The following is a 14,656-nucleotide window of genomic DNA, read 5'->3' as shown; positions in this document are numbered from 1 at the left end:
AGAGAATTAGTTGCCAAAATTAGGTATATTGAGTTCCAGAGAAAAAAATATCTTGGTAACGCGAATTAAGTGCGACTTTACCGCGCACACAGATAGACGATCAACAATCGATTAACGCTTGTCTAACGCTCTCTGTGACGTCACGTCAAGCAGCACTCCCAAACCCGCCATCGATGGACGTGACCAGCATATCTCCAATCGCGCGAGAGGGGAGGTGCCTTCCTTGAATGAAGTCGCGTGCTAATTCGGTTCGATCTTTACCTCTTAGTTTACATACTAATTCGAATTCAATGCAAAATCGCTCGGCGGCTGATCAAAACACGCAAAGAAGACGACTCCCACCAAAACAGATCGCGGTCAGATCGTCCTATAGTCCCCTACCGTCGCAGTCACGGTGGCCGCGGTCATGGTCGACCTTCGAAACGAGTTTGAATAAGTCGCGGCAACGGATCTTGAGTACCTACATCCGCGCGCACAGCACCAGAATGGCACATTGTTATACCGCGAAACCCGTTGCAGGTCGCAGTTGTTCAGCGCACGTCGCGGACGTTAGAACGAATTCGGCGGTTCAGAGTTGCACAGTTGTGTGGGGCAGTTCCTTCCTGGTGGCGCCATGGCATTAAAGTTCAACGAAAAGAACCATCCGTACATCGATCTTGGAGATGGCTATCGGGTGTGCTTCTACGAGGAGCGTTGTCCCCACGGGGAAGAGATGGAGTCCAAGGCGCGCAAGGCGATCAACGAAGGCACGCGCGAAGAGGTCCTGGCCGCCCATGACGAGTTCCGGAAGTTGATCGCGACGGACCAGGCGATGTGCGTTCCGATCAATGATGAGTGGTACCTTAATGTGTTCCTGCGGGCGAGTCGGTTCGATCCGCGGGAGGCCTTCGATCGGCTGCAGTCGACGTCGACGGCCAAGATCAAAAATTGGGAATATTTTGGCCAAATTAACGACATTCGGCACGTGTTCGACGAGGAGCTGGTGTGGGTGCTGCCGGAACGGGATGACGACGGGGCGGTCATTATAGTGGTGGAATCGGGAAGTAAGTGACTGTAGTTGGATAGTGACGGTTAATCTTGGAGGAATGTGTGTATGAATGATTCATAAGGAAACCTGTTGCTGGATTTGAAATTATGGGATCGCAGAACGGGAATTTTTTCTGCAGTGATCTGCTTTGTTCCCGCTGGTTTTCAATACAATCGTGAGAATTCGAGACAGAAAACAGTTGACCCTCTGCAGTTCAGCCTGTGTCTAAAGACGAGGAAAAAAATAAAATCAACAAAAAATCATGGTATCAAATTGTCTGAGTAATTCTCCGCCAACTCTTCCAGCAGTTGCCCCGATCCTTCTTCAATTTGCGTGAAACTTTGTCCTAAAGGATAACGAATGTCTCTCATCACGAAGCCGAGGTCCGTTTTTCGATATCTCGTGACGGAGGGGCAGTTTTCATTTTTGAAAATGCGAAAAAGAGGTGCAGCCTGAAATGGTGATGAGATAGTAATTCGGTGTCAAAGAGACATTTGAAGAGATTTGATGGTGTACTCGGAATTCCGAAAAAACGCATTTTTCATTGAAAAAAAAACACTTGAAAAGTTTTAAAAACTCTTCCATTTTCGGTCAGGCCGTTGCAAATATTTTTAAAGTTTATGTCCCTCGATTCTGGTCGGGGTCGAGGAGGTGGGGGTGGGGTGAATAAAAAAATATAAAAAATGAAATAACAAGCCATGGTCTCAACGTTTGAATGAAAAAAGTGCTTTAAAGTGCATATTACACCTGCCTAGTTGTTTTGCAATCATTAGTTTTCAAAATATCCATGTATTGAAGAGATTTTTTTATCGCCAACCGTACATTGAAATTCCACAAAAAATTAAAATATTTTTGATCGATCCCAGACATGCTAAATATGATTTTAAATGCAGGAAAATGCATTTCTAATTGTTTTCAGTTGGTCAAACTTTCCTTTAAAATTTCGATTTTTTTTATGTTTTTGCCCCCTGATTTTTTGAACCGATTTTTCATGAGGGGGGGGGGGGGGCAACATAAACTTTGAGAAATATTTGCAGCGGCCTTACTCAACAATAAAAAAAATGTGGAACATGAACATGGAAATTTAATATACTTTTCGAATCTACATGAATCCAGAAGGGTCATTTTTTATATTTGAAACAATTTTTTTCATTTTAAAATTTCGTGTTTTTCACTAACTTTTCCAAAAAATTGTACACAGCAAAAAATCCGATGGTAAAATCGCATGCTCATTTTTTGCAAACACAAAAAAAAAGTTGCAACCGACGAGATTCAAACCCAACACTAACAGTAAGGACTGGCGCCTTAGCCCACTCGGCCATCAGACCAATGTAAAGCTGAATGGATAAACGCATATATGGGCTTGACCTTACGGTCAAGTATGTTTCCCATACTGAAGGGCTACATATTTCAGGGTGTAAAATTACATAAAATTGCATAAAATAATGCAATATTTGAGCAGTTCTCTAGGATTTCGGTCATTCGATTTTTTTTGTATTTTTTAATCCGACTGAAACTTTTTTGGTGCCTTCGGTATGCCCAAAGAAGCCATTTTGCATCATTAGTTTGTCCATATAATTTTCCATACAAATTCGGCAGCTGTCCATACAAAAATGATGTATGAAAATTCAAAAATCTGTATCTTTTGAAGGAATTTTTTGATCGATTTGGTGTCTTCGGCAAAGTTGTAGGTATGGATACGGACTACACTGGAAAAAAATAATACACGGTAAAAAAAATTTGGTGATTTTTTTATTTAATTTTTTATCACTAAAACTTGATTTACAAAAAACGCTATTTTTAATTTTTTTTATTTTTTGATATGTTTTAGAGGACATAAAATGCCAACTTTTCAGAAATTTCCAGGTTGTGCAAAAAATCACTGACCGAGTTATGAATTTTTAATCAATACTGATTTTTCAAAAATCGAAATTTTGTCGTAAAATTTTCAACTTCATTTTCGATGTAAAATCAAATTTGCAATCAAAAAGTACTTTACTGAAATTTTGATAAAGTGCACCGTTTTCAAGTAATAGCCATATTTAAGTGACTTTTTTGATAATAGTCGCAGTTTTTCATTTTTTTAAATTAGTGCACATGTTTGCCCAGTTTTGAAAAAAATATTTTTGAAAAGCTGAGAAAATTCTCTATATTTTGCTTATTTGGACTTTGTTGATACGACCTTTAGTTGCTGAGATATTGCAATGCAAAGGTTTAAAAACAGGAAAATTGATGATTTCTAAGTTTCACCCAAACAACCCACCATTTTCTATCGTCAATATCTCAGCAACTAATGGTCCGATTTTCAATGTTAATATATGAAACATTTGTGAAATTTTCCGATCTTTTCGAAAAAAATATTTTTGGAATTTTCAAATCAAGACTAACATTTCACAAAGGCCAAACATTCAATATTACGCCCTTTTAAAATGTTTGTCTTGATTTGAAAATTCCAAAATATTTTTTCGAAAAGATCGGAAAATTTCACAATTGTTTCATATATTAACATTGAAAATCGGACCATTAGTTGCTGAGATATTGACGATAGAAAATGGTGGGTTGTTTGGGTGAAACTTAGAAAACATCAATTTTCCTGTTTTTAAACCTTTGCATTGCAATATCTCAGCAACTAAAGGTCGTATCAACATAGTCCGAATAAGCAAAATATAGAGAATTTTCTCAGCTTTTCAAAAATATTTTTTCAAAACTGGGCAAACATGTGCACTAATTTAAAAATGAAAACTGCGACTATTTTCAAAAAGTCACTTAAATATGGCTATAACTTGAAAACGGTGCACTTTATCAAAATTTTAGTAAAGTACTTTTGATTGCAAATTTGATTTTACATCGAAAATGAAGTTGAAAATTTTACGACCAAAATTTCGATTTTTGAAAAATCAGTATTGATTAAAAATTCATAACTCGGTCAGTGATTTTTGCACAACCTGGAAATTTCTGAAAAGTTGGCATTTTATGTCTTCTAAAACATATCAAAAATAAAAAAATTAAAAATAGTGTTTTTTGTAAATCAAGTTTTAGTGATAAAAGTTAAATAAAAAATCACCAAATTTTTTTACCGTGTATTATTTTTCCAGTGTAGTCCGTATCCATACCTACAACTTTGCCGAAGACACCAAATCGATCAAAAATTCATTCAAAAGATACAGATTTTTGAATTTTCATACATCATTTTTGTATGGACAGCTGCCGAATTTGTATGGAAAATTATATGGACAAACTAATGATGCAAAATGGCTTCTTTGGGCATACCGAAGGCACCAAAAAAGTTTCAGCCGGATTAAAAAATACAAAAATTAAAATTGAAGAAAAAAGACCGATTTCGTAGAGAATTGCTCATTTATTTTACACCTAGGCCTTTTACACGCAGCTGGATTACTACTTTTTTAGCTGTGTAGAACAGAAAATTACACAAATTAAGATATATAAACAGTGTACTTTTGTTTGAATTCAAATATCGCTATCATTGCAGCATTGCGTTTAACACCTCATTTTATAAATAAATATTATTTGGTTTTATCTTTCTACAGCCGGCTGTCTAAGATTAAACCATTTCATTAAAAGTTTAACAACAGTTAAACGGGAAATGTCTCATCCGCAGCAACCGATAGTTTGCCTTGAGAATAAAATATAATACCTTTCAACAAACACTATGATTTTGGGTCGCATCATCATCTTCTATGATGAATCCTGACCAAACACCCTATCCTACTAACCAATTTTCAGGTTCCTGGCGCTTGTGGGGTGTAAGCACAGAGTAAATCAGCTGCCCTAGTAGCAACCTGCGCTAACTAACATTCCCGTCCCTTAAAATCGAGATCTACAAACATACATGGCGGGCGCCGTTGGTGGCCAATGACTGTTACCTATTCGCAACTAATTTTGTTCTGGAAATCATGGTGTTTTATCTTTTCAGCGCATTCATACATGCTGTTGATAAGGGAAATACCACTTGATAGTCGAAGCCTATGATCAGTAGTGCTGAAAGGATATTACGGTTCTGTTCAGCAACGGAGAAGGACAACCATGGGTGGTCTCTCATGCTCATGCTCATGCTCATGTGTGCAACAGAAAATTACACAAATTAAGATATATAAACAGTGTACTTTTGTTTGAATTCAAATATTTATTTTTCAATTAGTGATGTAATTCCTTTTCAATTTTTTTTGTTTTAAATGTTTTGAAAATAAAAAAAAAGATTGTCGAAGAATAATTCTCTATAAAACATGAGCAGATTGAAAAAAAATCAAAAACTTATTTTTCTAAATTAGTTTTTGTATTCTTGAAGACATTATCAGTTCTTTTATAAATAATAATATAACATTTATTAAACTTGAACATACACAATTAGATTTCTTTACCGAATTCAGTAGTTAGAAAATTGGTTAAGTTTAGATCGGTAAAATGAACAAAAAATTACCGATGTTTGGTAGTTAGATGAACAATAATGAACGCTTTTACCGAATTTCGATAATATTTTACCAAATTCGGTAGTTTTCAGTTTACCAAACTGTTCAGAAGTTCAAAAATCGGTAAAATTTACCGAATTCGGCTAAAAAATCTAGGTGTGTAGCTTAGCAAATCCCTTAAAAAAGATGTTTATATTTACAAAAAAAAAACCTCTTTTTACGCGGTGGCGTTACGCTTTTTGTTTCGTAGATTTCTCTAAAGCCAAACAATAGTTTTGCAAGCTTCAAGAAACGTTTTGTAGATCTGAACAAAACCTACAAATTGCTTTTAAAACATTGTAAAAATGTTGCGTCGTTCCAGAGAAATTAGACAAATTAGAAAAAACGTAACGCATCTCGTAGAAAGGGGTTTTACTGCATTTATTTGAGTGTTGAATTCTATCAAATAAATGCATTGAGCAAAGGTTTTAAATTCGTTATCAATTTTTCATCAGTTTTAGCTGTTGTTTTACCTAAAACAACAATATAGATCATTCCAAGCCAATTTGGTACACTTTTGGACTCGTCCTTCACCGATTTGAACCAAACTTGGACTAATCTATCGATAGTTAACAGAAATGCCATGTTTTGTGCCGATTGAACCATCCCTCTTTCTTTGGCACCGCCCTCTTTTTGACAATTTTCTAGAAAACTTTTTAGTCTTTTACTCGTAACATTTCAAAGGTAATTGCCCAAAGAATGCATTAAAAATAAAATATAAACCCTCAAATGCCTTCCAATATTGTTTCTTTGCAGATTATGGTTTATAACGTGATTTTGATGAATTCTCTAATTTATTAGTTTTTTATTCGATCACCATCGTGTTCCCCGCACAATTTAACTATTTTTTTTTTCAATTTTACAATTTGCCGAACTAACAGCCCTCAAAAAATAAAAACTCTAAATCCCCTGTACAAAAATAAGCACGTGACCTATATTTGCGCTCCAGACCTACTTTCAGGAGTTTGCTATTCAATGCACTGGTACATGGCGAAACCAGTTTTGCATTGGAAATACAATGTTTTATTTTTTATTTTTGGATGGCTGTTTTTGGATTAGTTTGAGATATTCACTGATTTTTATGTAAAATTTTGTAAGTAAACAAGTTTGAGGGTTGATGTTTTATTTGTAATGAATTCCTTGGACAATTTCCTATAAAAATGCAACCAGAAGAAAGTCCAGGCCTTATAAATAAACACAACACTATTTCAAAACTTCATAAGCAAAATAAAACCCTTCAGGATGACTTTGAAACGATTTTCAAATGTCTGCCAAATTTACATCTAACATTTTTGGAAATTTTAAATGTGTTAACACAAAATGCCAAAAAATCAAAAATAATTGAATCAAACAAGTCATCGCTAAAATGATACAGTTAAAATAGTGGACATTTTGTTATTGGAGTGATTTTCAATATCACCCCAGTTTACGGCACTCAAAAGTTCATCAAAAAAAATAAATAAAAAAAATTGAAAAATAATCGGTGGCTCAATTAGAGAAAATCAAATTATGCAAAGTTTGATTAAAAGTCAGCAAGCCAGCACATAACAAATATTACCAATTTGTTTACTTCAAAGAAAAAATAAGCAAGTGAATAAAAACTACTCCAATTTCTCCCCCCAGAAAAGTGGAACCCGGCCAAGGTGTCGCTGGTGCACCTGAACGCCGCCGTCACGGCCATCATCGGCGTGCTGATGCTGAGCGAGGACGCCCAACTGCACGGCTGCAAGCTGATCTTCGACATGGAGGGCCTCTCGATGACCCAGATCGTCCAGTTTACGCCCAAATCGACCGGAGTGATGCTGCACATGCTGGAAAAGTGCACAACGATTCGGGTTCTCGGCACACACACCGTCAACAACGGCATGATGTACAACATGCTGTTCGCGATCATGAAACCACTGCTGACGAAGGTGATGCGCGAACGGACCCTGATTCATGGCCGCAATTACGGCGACCTGGCCAAGCACATAAGCCCGCGGGTTCTGCCCAAGCGGTACGGCGGAACGTCCAAGGCACCGGCCTACGAGGGACGCCTGCTGGGGGACATGATGGTGCACTACAACGACTGGATGCAAAGTGAGTAGAGGAGGACGACCTTGACCTAGTCTTGAGTCTCGTGGCGTCCGATGAGCTGGTTTTGTCTTGTTGGGTCGGTGTTGGGTGGTGGTTAGTGAGACAGGAAGTTGGGTTTCGGCGTAGCATGCGAACTTGATTTTGTTTTCAATTTTTAGCAGAACTTGAATAAACATTGTAAAAACGTGAACATGATCATGAATTATCTTGATGAAACTTTCAGGAGCACGGAAAGAAGGTTTATCGTGAATCTTACTAATTTTCGGTTAAAAATCCTAAAAAAATTGGTTGTTTTTCCAACCACCAATTTTTTTAGTTGGAAATCCTAAAAATAAATCCTGGATTTGACAGCTGGATCCAGGTCCTAAAAATGATAAATCCAGCTAAATTTTTAGTAAATTTTACTAATTTGCAAGCTGGAAAAATGCTGTCAGTCTCAAAAGCTGTATGTTTTGAGAAGGTCTGTTAGCTATTTTAGCTAGATTTTATGGTATTCTAGGAAGTTTTATAGTTAGCCCAGCGTGTTTTTAGGCTGTTTCAACTAGTTTTTTTGGAATCATTCTCAAAATTTTCCATTGATGGCTGCGAAGCCAGGTATTTTCACACATCTTTTTAGCTAGTTTAGCTAACTTTGCCACTATTCTTGGTAGGTGTTTTGGTTGGAATAGCTAATTTTTCCACTATTTCTACAAGTTTTCTTTCAAAAGCCTCCGTTGCTGCCTGCAAAGCACGCATTATTCACCTAGCCTTTTGGCTGATTTAGCTCGTTTCTTTTTTGTTCTTGCTTCGTTTTTCGGTAAGTCCAGCTAATTTTTCGACTGTTTTAACTGGTAATTTCGAAATCATTTTAAAAATCCCTTGCTGCCTGTAAAGTTGTTTTTTATTTTCAAAAAGACTTTTTTCTGGTGTAGCATGATTTTCCGCTATTCTTGGTACGTTTTTTGGTAGTCCAGCAAGTTTTTCGGATGTTTCAATAGTTTCCAGGCTTTTTAAACTATGTTATAGTTGATCATCCTTATAGTAAGGCTTTGTTATTCTATTGACAAATTAAAAATAAATAAATACAGTAATACAAAAATACAAGAATACAAAAATACAAAAATACAAAAATACAAAAATACAAAAATACAAAAATACAAAAATACAAAAATACAAAAATACAAAAATACAAAAATACAAAAATACAAAAATACAAAAATACAAAAATACAAAAATACAAAAATACAAAAATACAAAAATACAAAAATACAAAAATACAAAAATACAAAAATACAAAAATACAAAAATACAAAAATACAAAAATACAAAAATACAAAAATACAAAAATACAAAAATACAAAAATACAAAAATACAAAAATACAAAAATACAAAAATACAAAAATACAAAAATACAAAATACAAAATACAAAAATACAAAAATACAAAAATACAAAAATACAAAAATACAAAAATACAAAAATACAAAAATACAAAAATACAAAAATACAAAAATACAAAAATACAAAAATACAAAAATACAAAAATACAAAAATACAAAAATACAAAAATACAAAAATACAAAAATACAAAAATACAAAAATACAAAAATACAAAAATACAAAAATACAAAAATACAAAAATACAAAAATACAAAAATTACAAAAATACAAATACTAGTGATTGGAAATCAACCGATTAATCTATTTAAAATAATATTCAACTGCTTGAAAGGGCAACTTGATGACATTCAATTGAAAACTTACTGAGATAATGGCTATAAGCTAACATTCTATATAAACTAACGCAGCTTGATCCAGGTTGCAAAATTGCATGGTTGCACAGAAATTCAATTTTGAAGACAAAATTTTTTGTCGAAAAATCGAAAATCTGCGTCTTGGGAAGGTGTTTTAAGCATTTTTTTTCGTTTCTTCAAGACAATTAAGAAAAATAGATACACTCTAAAAAATAAACTTTATTTCTTTTTTAAGGCCTATCTTCAAGAAAAAAAATCCATAAATTCATTGATACTAGGTAATTTTTGACAGCATAATTCTAATAATGTAAAACATTGCGATTCTTTTTGCTTTCAAATTTTGGAAAATTGAATTCAGTTACCAGCCTAACGATTATTTTTATACAGAGGAACCTCTTTTTACGTAGAGGCGTTACCCTTTTTATTTGCATTTTGTTGCTTAATATGTACAATTTGCTTTTCAAAAATTGCAAGAATGTTGCGTCGTTTAAGAGATACCGACAAATTAACAAAGCGTAACGCCTCGCGTAAAAAGGGGTTTTTCTGTACCCAAAAATGTATATGGAGCGTTCTTGAATTACGTAACGCATTTAGGGGACAGGGGGGTATCTTGATCTGTTACGATTTGCTACAAAAATAGAGGGCGGGAGAACTGCTAAAAATGAATGTTAAGGTAACGCAAAATTTTCATATAAACAGAGTGGGTCATCCGTTACACTTTTTTATGAATGGGGGGGGGGGAGGGCGATCGAAAATCCCAAATTGTGCGTTAAGTAGACCGTAACCGGTCATTTTATTGAAAAATGTATACTTTTCACAATTTTTCATTTGCGTCCAAGAGATCTAAAATCGGTTGAAACGCTATGAGCTATGATTTTTTTTAACTAACTTAACTTTAATATAGAATTGATGTATGATCATTCAAGGGTTAATTTCAGGTAAACATTAGTTTTTTTTTTTATTTTCAATAAAAGTGTATGTTAATTTCTTGAAAAAAAAATCAGATAGCTGAGAATCTTTTCTATGACAAAAATGATGTATGGAAATTCTAAAATCTGTATCTTTTGAAGGAATTTTTTGACAGCTTTGGTGTTTTCGGCAAAGTTGTAGGTATGGATGAGGACTACAGTCATGTCCCGGTTTGGCACGCCTCGGTTTTGCACTGCCCCTGTTTTGATTCGCTCAGCTGCCGGGATGATGTCAGCTATCGATTAAACTTACATGAAAGTTTTCACAAAATACGTATTTTTCCTGTATTTTGAAAATGCAATGTTTCTTGAGAATATACTTAAAATTGTTGTTCTTGCAATATGGGTATCAAATGATCGGAATTTTACATATATTTTGAATGTAATATTTTTTTGAAAATACAAAAAAAATCACAAAACTACGTATTTTTGAAAAAAACTCAAAATTTTAGTTTTTTTTTTACAATAACGATCGTGATTTTTTCATACATTTCGAAAGTTATAACACATTTTTTTGAAAATATTCAAAATTTTAACAAAACTTCACTTCGTATTTCCTAAAAAATACTCAAAACTTCAAAGTTTCAAAATTTCTAACATTCGAAATGTTTGAAAAAATCTGATCATTTTCTACCCAACTGAATTTTTGAGTTTTTTTTTCGAAAATACGTAGTTTTTTGAGTATTTTCAAAAAAGGTTGTTATTTTTTTTTTTTTTTTTTGGGTGGGTGATCCAGCCGCACATCGTTGATGTCGAAACTTCTAAACTGGGCCCTCGTTCTGTCACGTCCGTCAGTAGTCTTGTCGTACATTACAACTAGAATCAGATCTGCCAATGAATTAGTACACTTCGACCAAATAAACACTGACGCTGTATGGATTTGACTCTAGAATAAATGCACAGTTGTTTGTTATTCATAAGTCCAAAATGTTCAATTATTCATATAAGTCTAAATATTCATTTGCGGAAAACTACCTAACTTGAACTGAAAACAAGATTTCCAAAAGCTACTCTTATCTCAAATCCCCGAAATTTTAATTAATAGCTAAAAACCAAAAAAATAGATTAACAGTTCATATTTTACAAGTCGTGAATTGAAAAAGAGACGACTATTTGATCGTCAGAATTCCAGTAGATCCTCGATTCGCAACAATGGTCGATACAATCCTAATCCGACAACCGTTAGTTCAACAGATCAACGAATTTAGTCCGATATCATTTCACTATTGATTGATCGAGACTTTATGGAAATTTTGACAAATCAGAATGGTTTTTATGCTACTTGAATGAAAATCACCGATTCTGATAAAATTTTTAGTAACCACTCTCAACACTAATTTTGTCCCTAAATAACTAAATGCAAAGTATAAAAAGTTGATATTTATAGCTGAAAACCTAAATTCTACAAAAACTAAATTTATAAAAACCCGCATGCTAACCTGACACGCACATTAAGATAGGGAAAAATCACATATGTAGCGGTTCATTGTACAAATGTGATATTTCCACTATCGGAGAACCTCCTTGTCTCGATAACAGCTTACCGGCCATCCATTAAGCCCTGAGACTGCGCCAAAGTGGCTTCTCGCAGCATGAAGTGGTGTCCATGTGTAAAAATGGAAACTTCAGCAATATACTGAACACTTCGATTTTAATTCCACATCGAATCAAATCATACTCTTTACCAAACAAGCATCAAACCTATGATACTCATTATGACAAAGCCCAGGAATTTTCAAAAAAAAAAAATTGTTGTTACATTCGAAATTTATGAAAAAATCCCAATCATTTGATACCAATATTGCAAAAAACTGAAGTTATAAGTATTTTTTCGAAAATACTTACTTTTGTGAATATTTTCAGTATTTTTAAAAAATTGTATGACATTCAACATTTATGACAAAAACACGATCATTTGATACAAATTTGCAATAGCAAATAATTTGAGTTCTTTTACAGTAAAAAATGCATTTTCAAAATACAGGAAAAAAACGCTTTTTTTTGTTAAAATTTTCATGTAACTATAATTACAATGAATAGCTGCCATCATTCCGATTCTAAAACACTAAAATTTGTTGATGTTTGCATGATTTTTCATACGATACGACCCCATATGCGGTGCTAAACTTAGGCATGACTATACTCTGAAAAAAAGTGAAATTTTGATAAAGTGCACCGTTTTCAAGTTATAACCATTTTTAAGGTAAGTTGTTTGAAAATAGTCACAGTTATTTTTTTTTTTAATTAATGCCCATGCCCACTTTTAACAATATTTTTGAGAAAATTCTCTCTATTTTGCATTTTTGAACTTTGTTGATACGATCCTTAGTTGCTGAGATATTGCCATGCAAAGAAAATTGATGTTTTCTAAGCCTCACCTGAACAACCCACCATTTTCTAATGTGGATATCTCAGCAACTTATGGTCCGATTTTCAATGATAAAATATGAAACATTCGTGAAATTTTCCAATCTCTTCGAAAAAAAGATTTTCATTTTTTTTTTCATTTTAAAAGGGTGTAATATTAAATTTGAAACAAAATATAGGGATTTTTTTTTTCGATTGCCACTTTAATTTTATTTTTGAAAAAAGATTTTTAAATTTATTTGGGGTACGTTTTGGAAAATGATGTGTTTTGTGGATCTCAAAGTTTTTGTGCTCTGGTGCCTACCATGGGAAGGTTAAAATTCTTTTAACGAAAACGTTTTGTGGAAATAATCTTAGATATCTGTTCTAGAAAGTCAAACCCCATCAAACAATCGATTGAAATGTAGTCTCTGCACAAATGTTTAAGTAATGAACAAAGAAGAACCACAACGAATATTTCCATCTCTACACACATCCAACAAAACCTTATCGAATCGCTCATCGTCGATCCCCCCCGAAAACCGATTACCAATTGCCACGTGCAAACGCCGGCACACGATCGCCAAAGTATTGACATTGGTGTGCGCCACACAAAGTCATGGTAAATAATCTGACTTCGACGCCGCTGTTTATAACAACAGCAAAAAAAAAAACTTTATTTTTTACCACTCTGTTATTGCAATTATTGGTAAGTACCCAGAAGCACGTCATTTACCCGAAGGTTACCCGGCAATATTCGAAGAAGGGGTTTACGCAAATATGGGAAGCAGACGTAAATTAAAAAAAAAAGACGGTCGGCTTTTTGTGTGCACTTGAACTTTGACGATTAGAGGGGAAAACAATTCAGTAAATTGAAACTCATCAACAAAGATATTTAAGAATAAGGTGATAACGATGAATTTCGATTCCCACGTGTATCCAACTACTCTGAAAATGATGAGTCTAAAAGTTAAGCGGTCATTCGATCGACATTAAAAGTTGGTCTCACCTTAGAGATCACGCCTTTGAAGATGTTAATGTTATTGCCCAATTAGCTCATCGTGAGATGTGTTCAAGACTAACAATGTAATCGATTGATTTTGATTTTTTTTAATATAATATTTTATTATATTTTAAGGTAAACACGACCATGGATACAAGAGGAAAAATGGTCAAGCCGAGTGACACAATCTTCGAATATGTTTTCAATAACAGTTTTTTAGTCTTAATAATGCAATGGGTTACAAAAGTAAGTAGGAAATCGTGCATAATAAAGGTTAAGTTTTTAAAGCAAGGTGGTGCGTGTTTAATTTCCGCAAGGAAGTCCGAAAAGCCACTTTTCCATTTTATACAGGTAATTATCACACTACAAGGGCGAAACCGCCCTTGCCAAAACGGATGAGCAGTTGGATGAAGTTGAAATTGTATTTACTTTGTAGGAAAACAAAGCAAAGAGGGCAACTATCAGCAATGGCATAATAGTTTTTTTTTGTGTTAATTTGTAAGGGCAGTAAAGAAATAAAATATTTTATTCAGTTGAGTCCATGTATATTTCTGGAGTATTTTTTGCCATTTTTTCTTTTGCTTTTTGATTATTTTTGAATACCCTTGACCCAAGGTTAGACATTTAAAAAGATCTGTACTGTATATTTTTTTATAAAACAAGCCTTACCCGACAAACTTCGTTCTGCCATTGTTTCGTTTGTTGACGTTTTTTGATTTTTTGCTTATTCCTGTGATCAAAATATGATTTTACGTAACTTTCTCCATACAATATGCCGATGCTCCGGAATCGGTTCCAGAGTGGCCAGCTCCGTATTGAACTGATTCGCGTTCGAACAAAACCGTCGAAATTTTTATATATATATATATAGATTTAAATATAATATGAAAAAAATATGAAGCTAGTAATAACATTTGAGAAGGGTATACTGCCCATGTTCGCATAAATGTCCCATATGCAAAAACAGCAAGCTGAGAAAAACGCATTTGAAGTTTGTCCCATACATAAGCCTACGTGTTAAATTTTCGTGAAAAAAC

General features: G+C 34.0%; 1 protein-coding gene across 1 annotated transcript; it reads left to right on the top strand.

Annotated features, from left to right (window-relative positions):
* The first annotated feature begins 477 nt into the window (after positions 1–477).
* On the top strand, positions 478–13,911 carry LOC6039119 (alpha-tocopherol transfer protein-like). The gene is made up of 3 exons (XM_001848727.2): positions 478–1,043; positions 7,117–7,572; positions 13,755–13,911. The coding sequence occupies exons 1-3, from the start codon at positions 614–616 to the stop codon at positions 13,799–13,801; spliced, it is 933 nt and encodes a 310-aa protein (XP_001848779.1). The 5' UTR covers positions 478–613; the 3' UTR covers positions 13,802–13,911.
* Positions 13,912–14,656: the final 745 nt, after the last annotated feature.

This window comes from Culex quinquefasciatus, chromosome 3, assembly GCF_015732765.1.
Source record: "Culex quinquefasciatus strain JHB chromosome 3, VPISU_Cqui_1.0_pri_paternal, whole genome shotgun sequence".
NCBI lineage: Eukaryota > Metazoa > Arthropoda > Insecta > Diptera > Culicidae > Culex > Culex quinquefasciatus.
The sequence above is the reverse complement of the archived record's forward strand: the minus strand, read 5'-3'. Positions and strand labels throughout refer to the sequence as shown.

What these genes read in the sequence shown, in the direction of transcription:
- LOC6039119 (XM_001848727.2), top strand. Translation starts at nt 614, where the DNA reads ATGGCATTAAAGTTCAACGAAAAGAACCATCCGTACATCGATCTTGGA. An exon ending in TATAGTGGTGGAATCGGGAA is followed by an intron (nt 1,044 to 7,116) that starts GTAAGTGACTGT and finishes TTCTCCCCCCAG; the next exon opens with AAAAGTGGAACCCGGCCAAG. An exon ending in CTACAACGACTGGATGCAAA is followed by an intron (nt 7,573 to 13,754) that starts GTGAGTAGAGGA and finishes TTATATTTTAAG; the next exon opens with GTAAACACGACCATGGATAC.